At 40.0% G+C, this 18,864-nt stretch overlaps 1 protein-coding gene across 1 annotated transcript in view; it reads right to left on the bottom strand.

Moving 5' to 3' along the window:
* LOC133421518 (voltage-dependent calcium channel gamma-5 subunit-like) overlaps positions 1-15,709 on the bottom strand; it is a 42,527-nt gene extending 26,818 nt beyond the window's left edge. Inside the window, exons 1-4 of the mRNA XM_061711171.1 lie at positions 15,514-15,709; positions 15,240-15,252; positions 14,281-14,309; positions 11,568-11,654 (exon numbers count right to left, since the gene is read on the bottom strand). Of these exons, the coding sequence (XP_061567155.1) occupies positions 11,568-11,654; positions 14,281-14,309; positions 15,240-15,252; positions 15,514-15,709 (325 nt within the window). The remainder of the gene's footprint in view (positions 1-11,567; positions 11,655-14,280; positions 14,310-15,239; positions 15,253-15,513) is intronic.
* Positions 15,710-18,864: the final 3,155 nt, after the last annotated feature.

Consider the following 18,864-nt stretch of genomic DNA (forward strand, 5'->3'; position numbering starts at 1 on the left):
CTATACGTCCAAAAGACCGATTCAAGAAGTTCCAGCTCCAGCTCTTTCCTCATAAGCTTGTTCATCTTTTCTGCAACTGTGGCTGCAGTCAATTCCATTCTTGGGATAGTTGGAGACTTCAAGGGTGCAACCCTCATCTTTGCTAAGATCATTGAGTTTCACCAGTTGCAGAATGCAGCAGTAGGTAGCTTGTTGTTCCATAAGCGTCTTCACTCGCGTCAGCAAAGTGATGACGTTGTGCTAAGACTGGTGCCCCAAACTGCTTTGACTTGACACATCTGTCAACTCCGAATTTCTCAAGCTGTGGCAGGCTGGAGAACCACCTCTTCCAGCTCTTAACAACAGTGTCTGGCAGATCTTTGTCCCAGCTATACTTCTGCCGACATAAATCCTGCAGAATACCTTTGGCAGGAAGTATTACTGGAGCGAGAAAATACAGGAAGTATTACGGATCGAAAATGGAGCTGACTAGGGAAAGCAGGCCTCTCCTAGTGTGTGGTCGATCCTTAAGGTAGATCTTGAACCTACACTGATCCGATTCTGCATACCACTGGATGCGCAAAGCTCTCTCCATCGGCAGGTTTTCCTCATCCAAGTCCAGATCTTGGAAACTTGTGCTCTTTCCTTTTCTGGGATTGAGTTGAGCAACTTCCTGCTGTTGCTTGACCATTTCGTCACCCGAAATCCACCTTTTTCCAACATGCGCCTCAACTCAGCACACAGGGTGATGGCTGTCTCTTTGTCAGAAGTTTTTGGCCGTCTCTTGACCAAATTCGTCCGCAAAATCTGTTGCACATTTCTGAAGTGTAAAAGTTGCAACACTTGGTGACGATGTTGCACCAAAGATCCATCCATCCATCCATCCATCCATCCTCCACCGCTTATCCGTTCCCGGGTCACAGGGGCAGCAGTCTCAACAGAGATGCCCAGTCTTCCTTCCCCCCAGAGACTTTCTCCAGCTCTTCCGAGGGGAGTCTGAGGCGTTCCCAGGCCAGCCGAGAGACATAGTCTCTCCAGCGTGTCCTGGGTCTTCCCCGGGGTCTCCTCCCGGTGGGACATCCTTGGAACACCTCCCTAGGGAGGCGTCCAGGAGGCATCCAATACAGATGCCCAAGCCCAGCCGACCTCAGCTGATCCTCTCAATGTGAAGGAGCAGCGGCTCGACTCCGAGCTCCTCCCGGGTGACTGAACTCCTCACCCTATCTCTAAGGGAGCGTCCAGCCACCCTGCAAAGGAAACTCATCTTGGCCGCTTGTATCCACGATCTTGTCCTTTCGGTCATTACCCAAAGTTCATGACCATAGGTGAGGTAGGTGCGTAGATTGACCGGTAAATCGAGAGCTTCGCCTTTCGACTCAGCTCCTTCTTCACCACAACGATCCAGTACATCGACCGCATAACTGCGGACGCTGCACCAATCCGTCTGTCAATCTCACGCTCCATCGTTCCCCCACTCGTGAACAAGACCCCGAGATACACCAATGCACCAAAGATGTGAACCAACATCTTGTGTTCAACAAGGTCCAGCTCATAGTTCCCTTCAGGCCACCAGAGAAACCTGAAGAGATCTTTGTCTTCACTGATGACTCTGACCTGGTGGAACATGGCTTCCACATCAGCCATGACTGCCACCGTCTCCTGTCGGAACCTCATGACCCCCACTAGCGAGCTTGTTAGGTCCGGTCCCTGTAGGAGCTGTTGATTCAATGTTGTTCCTTGGAAGCTCGCCCCGCAGTCAAAGACAACACGCAGTTTCCCTTTGGTTGGATGTCTGACTCCATGGTGAGGCAGATACCATGTTCGCCCATCAGTAGCTTCACGCTCAGCTCCTACGAGCTTCACTGCGTAGCCTTTCTTGAGGAGGTCATTCATGAATCCAGCATATTCTCCATAAAACTTGACGTCTCTGGAGAATCTTTTTCTTAAGTTCAATGCACGTTGCTCCGCAACTGCCCTGTTGTTTGGCATACACACAGACTTCTTCCTCATTGGAAGGCAAACACTGTAATGTCCGTCTTCAAGTATTGCAGATTCCGACACCATTCTGATAAACTGATTGTCATCCTTTGACATCTCGATGTCTTCATTTTGTCCAGCATCAGGAAAGTCCTGCTTGAACTGCAGTTGCCAGAGCTCTTACAGCTTAGCTACTGAGATTCGATTTACAGTAATTCCTGTCAGTTTGTTTGTCTCCATTATGTCGCTTCCACCTTTGAGTGGTCTATTCACTGACCAGCCCAATATTGTTCTCACGGCGTATGGTCCATTGTCCTTGCTGTTAACCACTTGCAGCGGCTCCATTGCCTTGGAAACATTTGCTCATATGAGTAATCCAAACTCTGCTTGGATAGTGGGAATTCTCGACTCCTTCAGGTGGGGCCAACTATCAATATCCTCTTGGCAGGGGATATTGTCCTTAGTCACAGGAATGGCTTTCTGTGAATACACCTCAGAAAGTTCAACAAACTTGTTGCCGTCCAAGCCGCTGATTTCCAGACCAGTCACGATACGTGTTTTCACGATTGATTCCTTCCCCATTGTTCGCAATGAGATGTTTAGAGTGCGTCCACTCATGTTCAATTGGTTTATCAGTGACTCTGTAGCGAAAGTAGCTTAGCTACCTGGATCCAAAAACGCTTATGTGGTCACTATCTTGGTTCCCTTTTGCGCCTTAACACACACTGGAATGATCGAAAGAACACAGTCTTCCTTACCGGCCCCAGTGACACCAAAGGTTTCTGTTGCTTGTACAAGAGCACTTGATACAGCTTGTTGTTCGCAACTTTCTTTTGTTGTCTCTTCTTTAGAGTTTTTATCGGTAATGTGCAAAAATGTGGGATGCAGTTTACAGCATTCTTGACATTGGAGTTTCTGATTGCAGCTGCTGCTCATATGACCGTGTTTCAAACATGCAAAACACAGACCTTTGCTCCTCAAGAAATCAATCTTGTCTTTGTGTTGCTTGCTCTTAAATTTTCTGCAGACAGTGAGGCTGTGTTGCTCACCTTTGCAATAAACACATGGTCTGCTGCTAGCATCCACTGAGACGGGTTGTATTTTTGGTGTTGTTGGATTGTCAATTTCTGTCTTGGGAAACACAACAATTGTGAATACCTTCTTTGGTTTGAATGTCTCTTCATATTGTGATTTTGGTTTCTGTCTTATAGGATCTTTCGTGCTTATCGTGGTGTCCTTTATGTTTCCATAGAGCGGGTGCAAAAGATACTTAACTTGCTGGTTCACAAAGTCAACAAAATCCTTAAACTTCACTCTTTTCTTTGTCCTTTCTTGCAGGTCGTAGGCGGACCTTCTCAAACGTTCTTTGAGTTTATGGAAGTTTATTTGCCAGCGCCCTTATATTAGCTGTGTTGTCCAAGTCTTCCATGTAGCTAATATCTGTCATGGTGTTAGAGCAGCCTGTGATGAATAATGCAAAAGACTGAAGAGCAACACCATCTTCTGGCTTAATTGTTGGCCAATCCAAAGCCTCCTTTATGTAGCTTCTGCTATCTTGAAGTCATTGCCAAAGAACTCCTGTAACATTTGTTTTGCTTTAGCATAACCTGCTGACAGCTCCATGTGGATGCAGCTCTTAACCAGTTAATGTGGTCGTCCACTTGTATACTATAGCAGAAATTGAAGGCGATCACGATAGTCACCAGTGCGGCTTTCAATTCCATGTTCAATGGCTCTAATGAAGGATTTGTATTCCAGTGGTTCACCGTTGAATGTTGGAATGGTGAGATCAGGAAGTGGGTCATTCTTCCAAACCGGTGCAATTTAGACATTGACATTCTCAAATTTTTTACCCAAATGTATTAATATTCTGAATACTTCACAACTTTAAGAACATATTAAAGTTGTAGAAAATCATATTTTCCCACCTCAGGTTGCAAATCGTAATCATTTTTGGTCATTATTGTAGGATGTGGGCACTATTTGGCCTCAACTCCGTTATGGACACTATGGAATTGGTCTGAACTCTATTAAAACATATTATTGTAATTAAAACATAATTTTTCTATGAATCAGATGTCCCTCACTCTAATTCAATAATTGAGAACATAAAGAAATGCTGACAATATCACACATTTGCTATTCCTCCACCTGAAATAGTAGGTGGCCTCCTGGACTTTGAGTTAAAGTTGTTTTAACTTCAGAATGTGAGTTAAAAAATTATATTTGTATGATCTTCTAAACATTTCAGACAACCTCCAACCATCAATAGATGATGTTTTCGTAAACAATGATAAATAATTGATAAAAAATGTATACGTGTGACAGAGTTGAGCCTTGTGTGACAGAGTTGAAAATCGTAACGGAGTTGAGGAAACAAACAAAGCTTACCATACCAATCTTTTTTAAACTGTTAAATCTACCCTCAGATTTTCTATAAACACATTATTCCATCATGTAACCATTAAAAATGACAATAAATATAAATAACAATTGAATACCGTTTTATTAATTGATGAAAAAACAACTAGGACAAGGACCGATTTTCAAGCATTAACACGCATAACATAACATAACATTAAAACAGTAAACATTAGCATTGTAAATGGATAATGATAAATCGATAGGATGTAAATTGATAGGATGTTAAAATTGACATTGTAAAGTGATATGAATGTCAAAAGTGGCATTGTAAATTGATTCTGATAACACAAACATTGAAAAATTGATAGGATATTAACATTAGCATTATACATTGATCGAACAGGAGTGTGCATTCTGTTTTCAATAAAAAAATAATTGGTCAAATTAATATGATTTAATTAAAAACTATCCTTTCAATTCATCAGTTCATCAGTTTCCATTTAATATAGTTGAGGATGGTAAAATCAATATTGTTAATTGGTAGAACAAGTCATGAAAACATAAACAAGCACACTAGGTTAATTGAACAGGTACCAGAGGATATCATCCCGAGATGGCCAGAAAAATCGGTTTGACCCAGAAGGATGCATGCATATAACCTGCACATGTCACACACTTGTGCGGAGGATAATGCCTGGATAGAGACGTCCTTCATACCTGACCAGGCACCACTGCCCAAGTAGCTCTGGTCTCTGGACTACTTGTATTGGTTGAGTGGATGTCTTGAGAGGAAAACGGAAAGACTGTGTGTTAAAACATTTACATAATAAATATCAACTTGATTAGAGCATTCATTTCTGAGACTGTCCAGAAAAAGTAAGTCTCTAGGCCATTCCAGCCAGAAGTTATAACCGTTTAAACACATATGCTCAACTCCGTCACATTCAAACACGTAACGGAGTTGAGTGTGACAGAGTTGGATTTTTTTCCTCAAGATGGCCACTGCTCCCCACATGGTGGGTAACAAAAGAGCACATGGCATGCATGAAATTAAGGTATAATATATATACTTAGAAAACAATACCTCTCTATCTTTTTTTCATGTAACTGAGTTGAGTTATGATTGACGACCACAGTATCACAGTATAGATCACTGAAATAAGTTATGAAAGAGCACACTTACCTTTTGTCTGAAGTCTGTTGTCTGAAAACTTGTATGATGCAACTTCCTGTTTATGATTGCATATGGACTGGTCCAATTTTCGGGGAAGGGGAGGGGGGTAATGATTTGTGGGACGGAGTTGAGCGAATACTAGGGGACGGGACTAAGTACTGTGATTTTACTGAATAATCATAAATATATTTTGAACAAAAATATTGCAAGCAAAAAAGCACAGACAGATGCACATTTTGATGTGGTCATTTATGTTCTTTATCTCCATTATATTGTCCATATCACAAGTACACTTTCATGGAAGGCTATGGGGGACATGAAAAAATCGGTGGTGTCAGCTGGAAAAAAGACACATAATTTCTGATAGAAATGTAGTATTTATATATTTTTTATACTGTATTAAAGGGGACATCTTTGTGCATAAGGAGAGATGTTAAACATAGATTTTGGTGAAAGATTGGATAAAATACACTTATAAACATCAGTGGGACAGGAAATGTACCGGTTTGGAAGCTGCTCCAGCCATGGGAGGAGTAGGTCGCACCACTCCTCGCTCCTGCTGCTGCTACCCCCACACCTATTCACGCACTACAACTACAACAACAAAGCAAGGTTTTTTTCTTGCAGTTTCTCCTGTTACTCCTCTGGATTACCGACTTGTATCTTAATTCAGGATGGAAGTTACATCGTATGGACAAGGAGGAATACGCGCGTGATTTGGTGGAATCACACAATGATTTCTACCTACACCATGGGACAGAAACTAAACATCTCGGCTATGGAACCGCGGCTATCCACTCATCGCTAACAGCAAACCCGGAGCGAAAGAACAAGCCCCTGACTGGTAAAATGGACAGACGAACCACGATTGTCCTTTGTTTACTACTCTCAGGAGACATCCATTTCAACCCAGGACCCGTTACCACCAGACAAACAACAGCACGCCTTGCAAGGGAGGCACTTTTGCTTCCCCAGCCCCACAACAACGGAGTTCCAGGGCACAGTGTCAACGAAACCCGGAACTACTAGGTCAGTGCATGTGTATGATGCTAAAAGCATTAGCTTCCCATCACCCCCCCCTCAGCTAAGCTGTATTCCCTTGGACATCGACGCCGACGACCGCGTCCAACCCGCCACAGATCCACTCAACAACGGAACGCGACGGGAGGAGCCGCAAAGCCCGTCCGATGAGAGCAGCGTGACCGGGGTCAGAGACCCAAATGGGGTCTCCAAAAGGTTGTCTGTCCCCAAAAGGACAGACAACATGGAAATGCATCTTCTCGGGGACTGGAACACAGACATGTCCCGTGGAGATGCACCCATGTCTAAAGCCCTCACTAAGCTCTGTTACGACCATGGCCTCACCCAGCTCATTAAGCAGCCCACCAGGGTGTGTGAGACCTCTCAAACTACCATAGACCTCGTTGTTACATCTGACCAGGCCATGATCGCCTCCTCTGGAACTATTGTTTGCGGTCTTAGTGACCATTACATGATTTTCTGTACCCGCAAAAAACAGAAGACCAAGTCTGAGGGCCAAAAAACTATTGAAATTAGAAACCTCAAGACCTATGATAGCGAGGTCTTCAATAACAAACTGGCTGAATCAGACTGGTCCTCTGTCTTTGCGTGTACCCCCTCACAGGTCAATGAAGCATGGTTGAGTTTTAAAGGCATTTTCTTGTCCGTCTTAAATGGCGAGGCACCCCTTAGAACGGTCAGGGTCAAAATCAGATCTGAGGAATGGATGAATTCAGAAATTCAAAATTCAATGAAATGCAGAGATAAGAAATATGCTCAGCTACGCAAATGCAAGATAAAACTCAACAAATGCTGGAGTATTGACCTCAAAACCCGCTATGAACAGATCGATACACAGGCCAAAAAACTTAGAAACCAGACCAATGCTTTAGTCAATGCTGCCAGAGCAGATTACATCAAAGCCAAAGTAGAAGAAAACATACACAAACCACGAGAGCTATGGAAACTACTCAACAACCAACTAAGCTTCGGCTCCAAACTCAAAACAGTGTACCAAAATATAAACCTAAAAACTGCTCTCGGCTATATCTCAGACAAGTTTGAAGTGGCTAAATGTCTTAACATTTATTTCACCACCATAGCCACTTCACTGGTTAGCAAACTTTCCGCCCCTTCTGGACGGTATGGCATTGAGCACATCAACAATCACTACAATAAACTAGGGGTACGCAAAGGTGATTTTAAACTTGCCGCTGTGACAACTGACGAGGTGTTTAAAAAACTGAGTACTCTCCCCACACACAAGGCCACAGGCCACGATACCATCCCGGCTAAATTTCTCAGAGACGCAGCTGTCACCATCACTCCTATAATTACCCACATTTTTAACCTATCTATCAAACAAGGTGTATGTCCATCAGATTTCAAACTAGCTAAAGTAAAACCCCTGCACAAGAAGGGGAGCAAACTAGACCCAGGCAACTACCGTCCCATCTCAATTCTACCATCCATTTCGAAAGTCATGGAAAAAATTGTCTACGAACAGGTTGCAAGATATCGCAAGGAGAATAGACTGATTTATGAGTTCCAATCTGGCTTCAGAGAGTCTCATTCCACTGACACATGCCTGCTTTATTTGAACGATCGCATCAAACGTGAGGTTGATTCGGGCAAATATTGCAACCAAACAACAATCCTTTTTCTTAGTACTCACACACAGTGGTGCACAACGTCCTCCGTAGACAGGTGTCAATTAACAAGCCTTCGCCAGGCAGAGAAAACTCTGGTGGCTCCGGTTTGCATTTTATTGTTTTCTTTTCCAAAAGTCACCAAATTGTTTCCTTCTTCAGTCATCCGTTTTCAGTCAGGCCGTCCCACATTCCGTTAATCCATGAAGAGCAAGTTTTTTGACTAATGTAGGTTCATGATTAATGAAGCCTTAAAGCAGCACTATGTAACTTTTCCACCTTAATATAATATTTCCAGTCATTGTGATGGTAAATCAACTTCCAACAGGTTTAATGACACCTCTGTCATGGTCTGAGGGGGTCTGTATCGCCTTCACTGGCACTATGTAACTTCGAGGTGCATGGTAGGAATTCCTTCCACACTAAAAAACTACACATTTTTACGGCTTTGACTGCTTTACGGCATACGTCACTTCCCCCTCCTTCCTGATTCATAGTCGAGACGAAAGCTGGGCGGGCGTGGAGCGCAGAACTCAGCAGAAGCTGGTATCATGGCTGAAGCAGCGAAAAAAACGAAGAAAATAAAAGTTTTATCGGAGGAAGTGAAAAATAAAGCCGGAGAGTAACAAGCTAAATGCCCGGACGAAAAAAAAAAAAATGCCCAGACAAGAATAAACATTGGCCCGGCGTTAACTCGCTGGCGTGAGCTGAAAGACGAGGAGGGATGTCCGACAAGAGAGACAGAATTGTTATGATACAAATGTAAATGTAGAGTTCTATGTTCAATAAGAATCAAATTTAGAATGTTTTCACATACATATTCGTCTTGGGTTCTAGTATTTTTCCTGAGAACTGTAAAATTGTGCAGGGCTGATCTGCAAAATATAAGGAATGGGCATTCAGTTATTCACAGGTTATAAAGTATTTTTTTATTTTGTCAGTAAGTATGTTGGACTACTCATTTATGACGAAGTCCCTCTAAAAAACGTGACAGGAAAAAGGTGCAGTAGAACAAAACCAGAGCGTTTGTAGTTTGGGGCGCATTATCTCGCTGAAACAGGACAGGGCGGCGGGGGTGACTTCACTAATAAAACCAAGTTGAACTTAGTGATTTTCAACATCGCCATATTATATTGTTTATTCAAAAATAGATACATTACCTCTTTGCTATCCATCCTGCAAACGACCGCTGAAAACAGAAAAGTAGTTTTGAAAGTCCGTCCCGTCTTCTTTCATTCAGTATCAAAACAAATGCACGCAACAGGGACAGGATCTTTCCGGCAGTACGCGCTGGTGCGCATGGGAAATGTAGTGTTCTTTCTGGTAAAGCACTACCACTTTTGTCCAAAGGAGCCGCCAAACTCAACAAAAGCTGAAAGTTACATTGTGCTGCTTTAAGCTTGACGCTCTGTACTCATTCTCTTGTTGTCATGCACACCAATGACAAAAAACCTCCACAGGATCCTCTGGATTAAATTCAAGTGTTTACTTCAAAAATAAACGACGTTACAAAATAATCCAATACAAGAAAATAAAAAAGAGAGCTAGACAGAGTGAGAGTGAGAGTGAGAGGTCAAAAAACTATGTGGATGCACTCCATGCTTGTCCTGACTGAATGCCTCCTCAGGTAGCCCCACCCTAACAGATCCTTAAGTAACGTATCCCCACACGTTATTTTAAGTGCAGTAAATCAAACTATTATTTTCCTATTGTAAATACAAATATTCAACATTTCAATCTGTAAATACTGTAAATAACCTTTTTTATCAGAATAAACATAAATGACCAATTAACGTATGAACTTAAACTATTATCCAAATATTAACTGAAATTACATTTAGGCTCCTACAATTTATTTCAGTGACCATTGCGAGATTTTCTTTCTTTAATGGAATCACAATGTATAGTTAAAGACATAAATCCTGGTATGAGCCATAAAGCTGTTGTGGTTGCTCTACTGATGAGCTTCTCTTCAGGATTGTTTGGTGTGTAACCGCAACAATCAGAATGACTAGATAATAAACTAACCTGGCTGTGCCACACCAATAGTTTTTCAATAGATAAAAAAAAAACTTTTCTACTGTACTACTTCTTGTGAATTTGAGTTATATCTGCAGTTTACATGTAATGAAGAGAAAAAGAAAAGGAAAAAAGAAATTATATATGACTTTCCTATTTACAGAAATATGAAGCAGACTTTCATTTGCGCGTCCTGATGATACCATCCAGTAATATTGTGTTTTTTTCCAGACTAACTGTGTGTTAAAGACAGAGACACAGCCATGGAGGCTTGTTTTACACCAGATTAGGCTAATGTCTTTAGGAAAAAGGATTTCCCAAACCATTCATAACAACCTTAGCAATAAGATCAAACTTTGGGGGCGACAGACTCCAGACTTTTGATTGAGGAGTAACTTAAGCTGTTTTATAAATTATTACCAAAAGATATGTCATATTTTACTTGCAACATTCTAAAAATAATATCAATTTCCTCGATCTGACTTTCACGTCAAGGAAATTATCAAAATTTCAAGTGAAGAGGACCTCAGGACTCCTAGCTCCAGACCATGGCGTGTAAATAGGGAACAGACACAAATACTGTTGGATATTTTCCAATCTAACCAGCTCCAAGAGAACAACAGTTTTGTCTAATTTAGATACATAGAAGAAAAAACACTTACAAAATATTACAAATCTTTAGAACAAGAGCACGTCTCTTTCGTCAAATTTATAGCTCTCAAGCAAATGATATATTCAAGCGATCCTATTGAGAAGAGTGATTCATACTTTTTCACAGTCGGTTCTTCATAGGGTGGTATAAAGTTTATAATGATCAATAATGGCTTTTAAAAGTCTTTAAAACATACCTGTTGAGTCATTGAATGTATGACATCCACATTTATGCATGTTTAAACTCTAAATCTAAAATGTCTTTAGATTAAAAAAAAAAAGAAAAATCTTTGTCCTGTATTGTTTTTATTGTCTCTGTTTCACTTTATGTTCATTTCATTCAGGCATTGAAAAACACAGAGGAAAGCTATATGGGGGAAAATAGAAGAAACAATCATAAAAAGTGGGCAGATGATTATGTGAAACTTCTTTGCATTTTTATTTTCATTAAGAGAGTAGAATATGTTACTGATTAAAAGAGACTAATTGAAGTGATAAGTCCTTCAGCTAAACGTTGATATTGAACTACAAAGGAAGACTTGTTATGTAAATTGTTTGTGAGGAGGCGGTAAGTATTCTGGAAAGGTCCGGGCACAATGGATCAGCTGAATGAGTGCATTCAGATAGATGTATTAGAAAACGACTGGCTTCTGCTTTAGAAATATACCAGCTAGTTGTACGAATGACCTGAAGAGGATCGGTTTAAAGCTGCACATCATTCTGCTCTAACTCACTGAGCACGTTCACTGTGGACTCCGACGTCACCTGGATGTTCATAGGCATGATGTACTCGATGGTGAAGCACCGACCCGACTCCTCACCTGAAACAGAAAGACACTGAAATGTGACAATGAAGCAAAATAGCAAACTGCCATATTGAAAGTTGTACAAACAGAACAATATGTTATGAAATAAGAAGATAAAGTTACATTGAGAATTTTCTTAAGATAGCTTTAAGAGGTGCTAATGTGACTGCCTGTTGTTTACAGTTTTTCTCAGTCGCTTTGGTGCTATTCTCAGATCAGAATGAAAGTTCTCATAACTATTAGTTCAACCTCCACAACATGTAGTCCTTTGTCCACATCATAGTAGCAGTTTCTCCTTCCTCTGAACAAATTGCAAATGCTTTTGGACATGTATCAGTTGCTCTCATACAATTCTCTGCTGTTTTACAACATTATCATTTGTTTATGTCATGTCAGTCAAAATGAACTATACTTATGGACGCTGAATAGTCATTTCCTAAAAAACTAATAGTCCTCATTTCATTGCTTTAGTCATTACATACAAAATTGTTGAACAAGTTATCAAATTGTGTCAAGCTAATTTACTGTAATACCTTTCTTTATAATTTTTTCCTGGAAATCTCTCTAAATTGATTCTGATTGAGGAGTTTTTTTCTGCTTGGAGGTGGAAGGTTTATGACCGGCGTCCACATACACAAATGGCCCTGCTAGCAGCCATGGATGCAGCATGTGACGACATCACAGCAGATTCATGCAGAGGGTGGATTCGCCACTCCAGAAGATACTTTCCTCGTTGCATTGCAAGGGATGATATCCGTTGTGATGTAGATGAAAATATGTGGCCAGACAGGAACGTCTGGATGTGCCAGAATGATTTACTATACCTATGTTCAGTTAGAATATGTACTGCTATAGTGTATTGTTCACATTTGTGCACAGCTTTACCAAAAAGGTGTTTCTTATGTTTGTTCTACAGTAAATTAGTGACTGTAGTGTATTTTTCTTTTGCACAATGCTGTAGAATTGCAAAGAGCATACAGTAAAAATGTGAAAAATACATATTCAGTGTCTTGTACTCAGTTACTCCCCTAACTACAGCAATGTGTAACTTTACTGTAGTTTTCAAATGGCTGTACAAGTAGTGTATAGTTCTGCCTTGAGCATTTTCAGGTAGTGTCACCAAGTCCTGACCCTTTTTTTTACATTAGAAAACTCTTAGAGAATATAGTGTCCTAATGAAAACATGACAAAGCCATTTGACTATCATGCTCATAAACGATGGTGACAGGACTTCTCATTTTGACGACACTGACAGTTTCATTGACATGAGTACTTGCTTTTGAGGGATAGACAATCCATTTTGAGCAAGTGACGCGCTTTTGCAGGTCATCCACTAGGTTTTGCAGTTTGTGATAATTGTTCTGAGAAATGCACTAAGTGTTGTGCAAATGTTAAGAGTGATCTGAGAATAGCACCAAAGCGACTGAGAAAAACTGTAATGTAGCAAGCTAAAAAAGCCTCTTCCATCTCTCAAAACGTGAGCCGATAAATATTTGGAAATTTGGAAGTGAGGCACGGAGGTTTGATGTTTTCTAGAAATACTCTAAACTTCTGTCTGACACATGCAGCATCTGCAAGTAACGTGGATGAACTCTCTCCACAACAACATGGACGGAAACAGCGAGTGGCTCAATGTGTGAGCAGAATATCACACAATATGTGTGATGGTTCCTCATCATAACACATACTGAACATCGCCAAAACAGTCAAAAATCAATGAAAAACAGATAGATAGATAGATAGATAGATAGATGGATGGATGGATGGATGGATGGATGGATGGATGGATGGATGGATGGATGGATGGATGGATGGATGGATGGATGGATGGATGGATGGATGGATGGATGGATGGATAGATAGATAGATAGATAGATAGATAGATAGATAGATAGATAGATAGATAGATAGATAGATAGATAGATAGATAGATAGATAGATTCTGATAAAATTCTGACCCAAACAGGGTATTTTTGAACACACAGATATTGATATATGACAATTAACTTTTCTTTTAACATTTCCAGGACCATGCTGATCTTGTTTTATCGTGCTTTTATAGAATCGGTTTTATCTTTCTGTCTTGCTTCATGGTTTGGAAATGCGTCCCTTTAAAACAAAAACTGTTTAAAACAAATTGTGAAATGGTCGAGCAAGCTGATTGGAGAGTCTCAGCTTCAGCCAGAAACCCTGTTTTCTAAACAGTTACAGAGGATAGCTGGCTCCATTTTAAAAGACAACTCCCACCCTCTTAAATGGGAGTTTCAGCTGCTCCCATCAGGTCGGAGGTTCAGGGTACCTGCTTGCAAAACGAAACGTTATAAAAATAGCTTTGTACCAGCAGCCATCAGTGCCATTAATAAGTGAGGGAACTGCAACATAACTTTGTATTTATGTTTTGTATTGTTTCCTTTATCTTGTTTTTATGAAAAGGCACATTTTTTATCCTTTTTTATCCTTTTGCTTGGTTTTAATATTTTAGTGTTTTTTTCTACTGATGTTTTAACTTATTTTGATTCTTATCTTGGGGCCGTCCTTCTTGTTCTTTGTTCTTTTAGCCAAAACACTGTTGTCACTTTATCTTATCCTGTGTTGTTGAGTGTATGGTTTTATATTGTATGAGGAGGCACTCACTGTGAACCAAATTTACCCAAGGGTACTATAATAAATCTATCTATCTATCTATTAAAATAAATAAACTATTGTTGCAGTTATGGAAAGATCTTTTCAGCCTCCAAATTTAGAAAGAAGTCATTTAGGCCCGACATGGGAAGTCACATTTAGCTGAATGTATAGACAATATTTAGGTTTTGATGTCTCATTTATGTATTGGGAAGCAAAAGTTTGGATGTTATTGACATTTTAAACAGATTTCACAGCTTTTTCCCCCTAGATTCAGAAGTACACTGGATTAAATTATTATTTCAATATGAAGACTAGGGTGAGAAAAATAGTCAAAACTGTTAAATATAAACATCATCCGAAATATCATTAACACCTGTGTTGAATTTGTTGTAGTCCAAAGTTTAAAGTTTAACTCATGATCATCAGATAAACTACAATGGAGCAGTACAGCAGGGGTTTTCGGAGATTAACCTGTTTTCATTAGGGCTTTATTTCTCTGGGAATACTGCGAGAAGAATTGCCACCAAAAGTCACAGCACACAATTCCTGGTCAAAATAGTTTTGATATATTTTTTGTTGGGGTTTCCTCCAAACTTCCCGAAAAAGTGCAAAAAATGTGAACATACGTACATAAGAATAAAAAGAAGAAGAAATCTAGGAATAGAAATAACGGAGTGCTCAGTCCTTTTTGCACTGGCGCCTTAAAAAGTCTCAAATTCCAGGCTCTTAAGTTTTTCCATCCAGTTGTGAACGAATATTTCAGCGGAAGTCTTCGACTTCTGATTCTTCTCACATGAATGTGTGTTGCTTCACAATCCTGTAGAGAGAGTGTCACAGCTGGTGTCAGACTGACACCAGCTGGCATCATCCTCTCCCCAGCCTGATGAAAAGGACAAAGTTTGCCATGTTTACAATGTGTAAATGAAACACACTTCCTGTATTTCTGATGCTTATTTTATCACCTCTTGTCCACACTTACTCACAGACTCTCTTTTTTCCCTTCCACACACACGGATGAAGTCATTCTGAATGTCATTGTGCGTGTGACGTTATTTCAGCATGACAAGATTGGCTCCTTTTTGCAGCAACAGTTACAAACAAACATCCCTGAAAGTGATGCTATAAAATCTACTGCCAGTGTCATTGTCACACTTCTGATTCACTGATGACTGATTGTCAGATTGCAGAAGTGCACAGAAACACATCTCAACATTTTTCACAACTCTTACATCACATGCAAATTACTAACCAGCCAGAAAACAGACTCTCCACAGGCCCGAGTGCAGTGAAGTCTTGATGTCGGCACTCTGGTTCAAGGGCATAATGACGCCCTCCTCCAGGTACAGCCAGTAATCTGTGCTCACTGCCACTCCCAGCAGCCCCAGGCTACTGATTGCAAAGACGCTGCTGAGCAGAGTCAGAGCCTTCCTGCTGCACACACTCATGGCGTCCAGCAGCTGGTGGTTAAAATGGATGGAGGATCCTGGAGCAATCTGGAGGAGAGAGGAGACACACAGGGCGCCTGAATGATGACATACTGGAAGCAACATGGAAATTGAAAGGAAAAGGCGAGAATACAAATACACTGTTTTCTTTTTTGAATGTGTCTTTAAATATATTGATAAGGTTTAAATAACTGACTTAAGCCATGTTATTGCATATAATAACAACAGATTATTAGGCAAATTTTTCTACAACTCAAAATACTGTCTTTTCTTGAACAGACGTAGTTAATGCTGTTTCCATGAGCTTAACAGATAAAATTTTCCCTGTCACAAAAAACAAAGTCCTTGTTAAAGTATCTTCTTTGTTTGTGTTTTTACAAAGCTCCACTTTGCACAGAACCAGGGAAGCTTTTTTAATTGAATTATTTCTCATATTTAATGTCTAAATTTGAGAAAATGGGGAGAAGTACTTCTGCTCTGAAGTTTATTTACCCATCTGTCAGCTTCTCCAGCTTCTCTTCTTTAGATTGTCAAAACATTAACAAAATAAGAGGTGTGATTGCACAAGCACGTTGAGTGAAGGATTGTGGGTTGGATATGCCTGAAGCTGAAAAGGAGGAACACCTTCTGAGTTTCAGGTCCTTCACTTGTCCACAGGTTTTTTTCAGAGAGCTTGCAGACATTTGGGAAATCAAACTTACTAATTATAATGACTAGAGTCTGAAACATCTGAATCAATAACATCTTTGTTTAATGATTTTTTTCTGTCCCTATTTTCAGTTTTTTTATAAAAGGCAAAGTTTCTATTTTGGATCGCTCATCATCTCCTCTTTCACCCTCTTTCCCAACATGCCATAACAATTATAAAGAAATGTGAGTCAATAATAAAGCTATCTGAGCCTCCAGACTAAAGGAAATGAAATATGCTGCAGCCTACTGCACTGAATACAAATGCTAGCGCTACTTGAAATCCAGGACTCAGTTTTGACATTTCATATTCTGACTTATGTAGAAAAAGTTGGCTATTAATAAAAATGTTAAAGATTACAATGGGGATTTGCTTGACAAATCAGACATGTAGAAGTCATCTAAAAACACAAATGATTTAGATCCCAGTCAGGAGTCATATGAGCAGGCGGTGATGGAGTGAGGGATTGGCTAGAGGACGGACTGACATGAACCAGTGAAAGCTAATGGATATTTGGTTATCTTTGCAAGATAAAATGACTGCGTTTGCACAACAGTCTTATAAATAACATTTGCTTATAGGTGCAGGCACCTCAAACAGCATGGAGATGGTCAATGTGCAACAGTATTGTAAACTGCCAAAAGGGATCACTAGTTGTGACTTGGAAAATAATATTCTATGAAGAAAAAAAACAAAAAAAAATCTGTCATCTACTTTGAAGGAGCCCACATTCAAAATTAATGAGCCAGGCTGAAGCTCATGCATTTAGATACTTTCTTTGCTATCTGTCTTCATCATCAGCCATATTTCATTGCCTTGGTTAGTGAAAATTGAGTGCAGAAATGAATTCAAGGATCACTACCATAATACAAGATAAATTCAAGTTTGAAATACTGTGATTACCAGATATGTCTTAAGCCCTTTGGGTTTTGACCACCGGGAAGCTCCCAAGCTGAGTAATTAGTATCAATCATAGATTTTATTTTGTTATTGTTTATTTATTTATTCTTACCACCTTTCAACTGTTTAACCAATACATATAATAGAGATATACTCTCTTCCATAATCCCTTATGAGGGGAGGTCATCAGTGTGTTGGTTGTGCAGAAGCTTCATACAATATCAACAATAGCCTATAACCTCCTGTAACCTGCAAGTTATTAAGACAGTTGTTTCTCTTTATAGATGTAAACACTGAACTCGTTTCTTTCCAATGGTTTCTAACATACTATGAACCAATGAATAACAACAATTAAAAACTAAACGCTAGATGTGCCAAAATCGTAAATCGATGGAGGTGTTGTAATACAGAAACTTGTAAAGGAAATACTGCTTACAAGTTCTTGTAAACTGTTAAAATTCTAAATCCATGCTCAAATATGCAACAATTCCCCTTTACGTTTCCCCAGTAGTAGTTATACTAATACTAATAATAATATCAACACACTCGATGTGACTCCGTTTCTTCCACTCGTGTCATACCTGTTGTCCGACCGGCGCTTGGAGCACGAATTGAGACAAAGTTGGAACAAAAAAATAAAATAAATTTCCTTCCTGCTATATTCTCGGACGAAACGTTGATTTGACAGCAAATTCCTTGGGAGAGGTCAACAGTGAAGCAGACAGATGTTAAAAAAAGGAGGGAGACGCTGCAGCTGCGTGTCGATGCTCCAATCCAACAGGACGAGGTGCGACAGATGCCCGGTACCGTTCTGCTGTGTGATCTCAGCCGCAGCTTCAACATTAGGATTCCGCGTTAAATCGACGCAGTGCCTACGCCGTAGGGTTCGGCGTAGCCTGCGGCGGGGGGTACGCGGTGAAGCGCGGCGTACGGTGCGTGTCGCCGCGTACACTACGCCGTAGGGTCTGCGTTGGTGTAACGCGGAACCATAAATCAGCCTACGACTCTTCAGCACCAAGGACAGCTCCAGTGAACTCTGGCAGGAGCTGACGACTTTCTTTTTTTTTTTTTTTTTTTTTTTGTCAAAATGGATATAATAAAACATTACAAAAGAATTTAGCACCTTTATATACACATCTACTAATTTTCATTTATTGCCGTAATTGTTTTACATTGAAGAATGCCCTCTCTGAATAGCAGCAGGAAAACTACTCAGTTTTCAAATGTTCAACGATATAAAATGCAAAAAAAAAAAAAAAAAAAAAAAAAAATGCTTCTAAAGTTCTGTTAAGCCAATTAATAAATACAAATTATCATCAAACCCAGGGGTAAAAAAGTGTATCTTATTCCCACCTTTCATGAACTAAATATGTATTTCCTCTCATTTTGTGTGTACATGTGTTGAAACCACTTCATTCCAGTAAAGACAATAGAAAATGGCAACTAATCGCATTTACATCTGTACTTAAAAATAAATAAGACTACAATCTGCGAGCCAATTGAAACCCCGGAAATTCACCAATATGTTATTAATCCATTATCCGTAAAAGATGCTATAACTTTGTAG

This window comes from Cololabis saira, chromosome 21 (assembly GCF_033807715.1).
Source record: "Cololabis saira isolate AMF1-May2022 chromosome 21, fColSai1.1, whole genome shotgun sequence".
Lineage (NCBI taxonomy): Eukaryota > Metazoa > Chordata > Actinopteri > Beloniformes > Belonidae > Cololabis > Cololabis saira.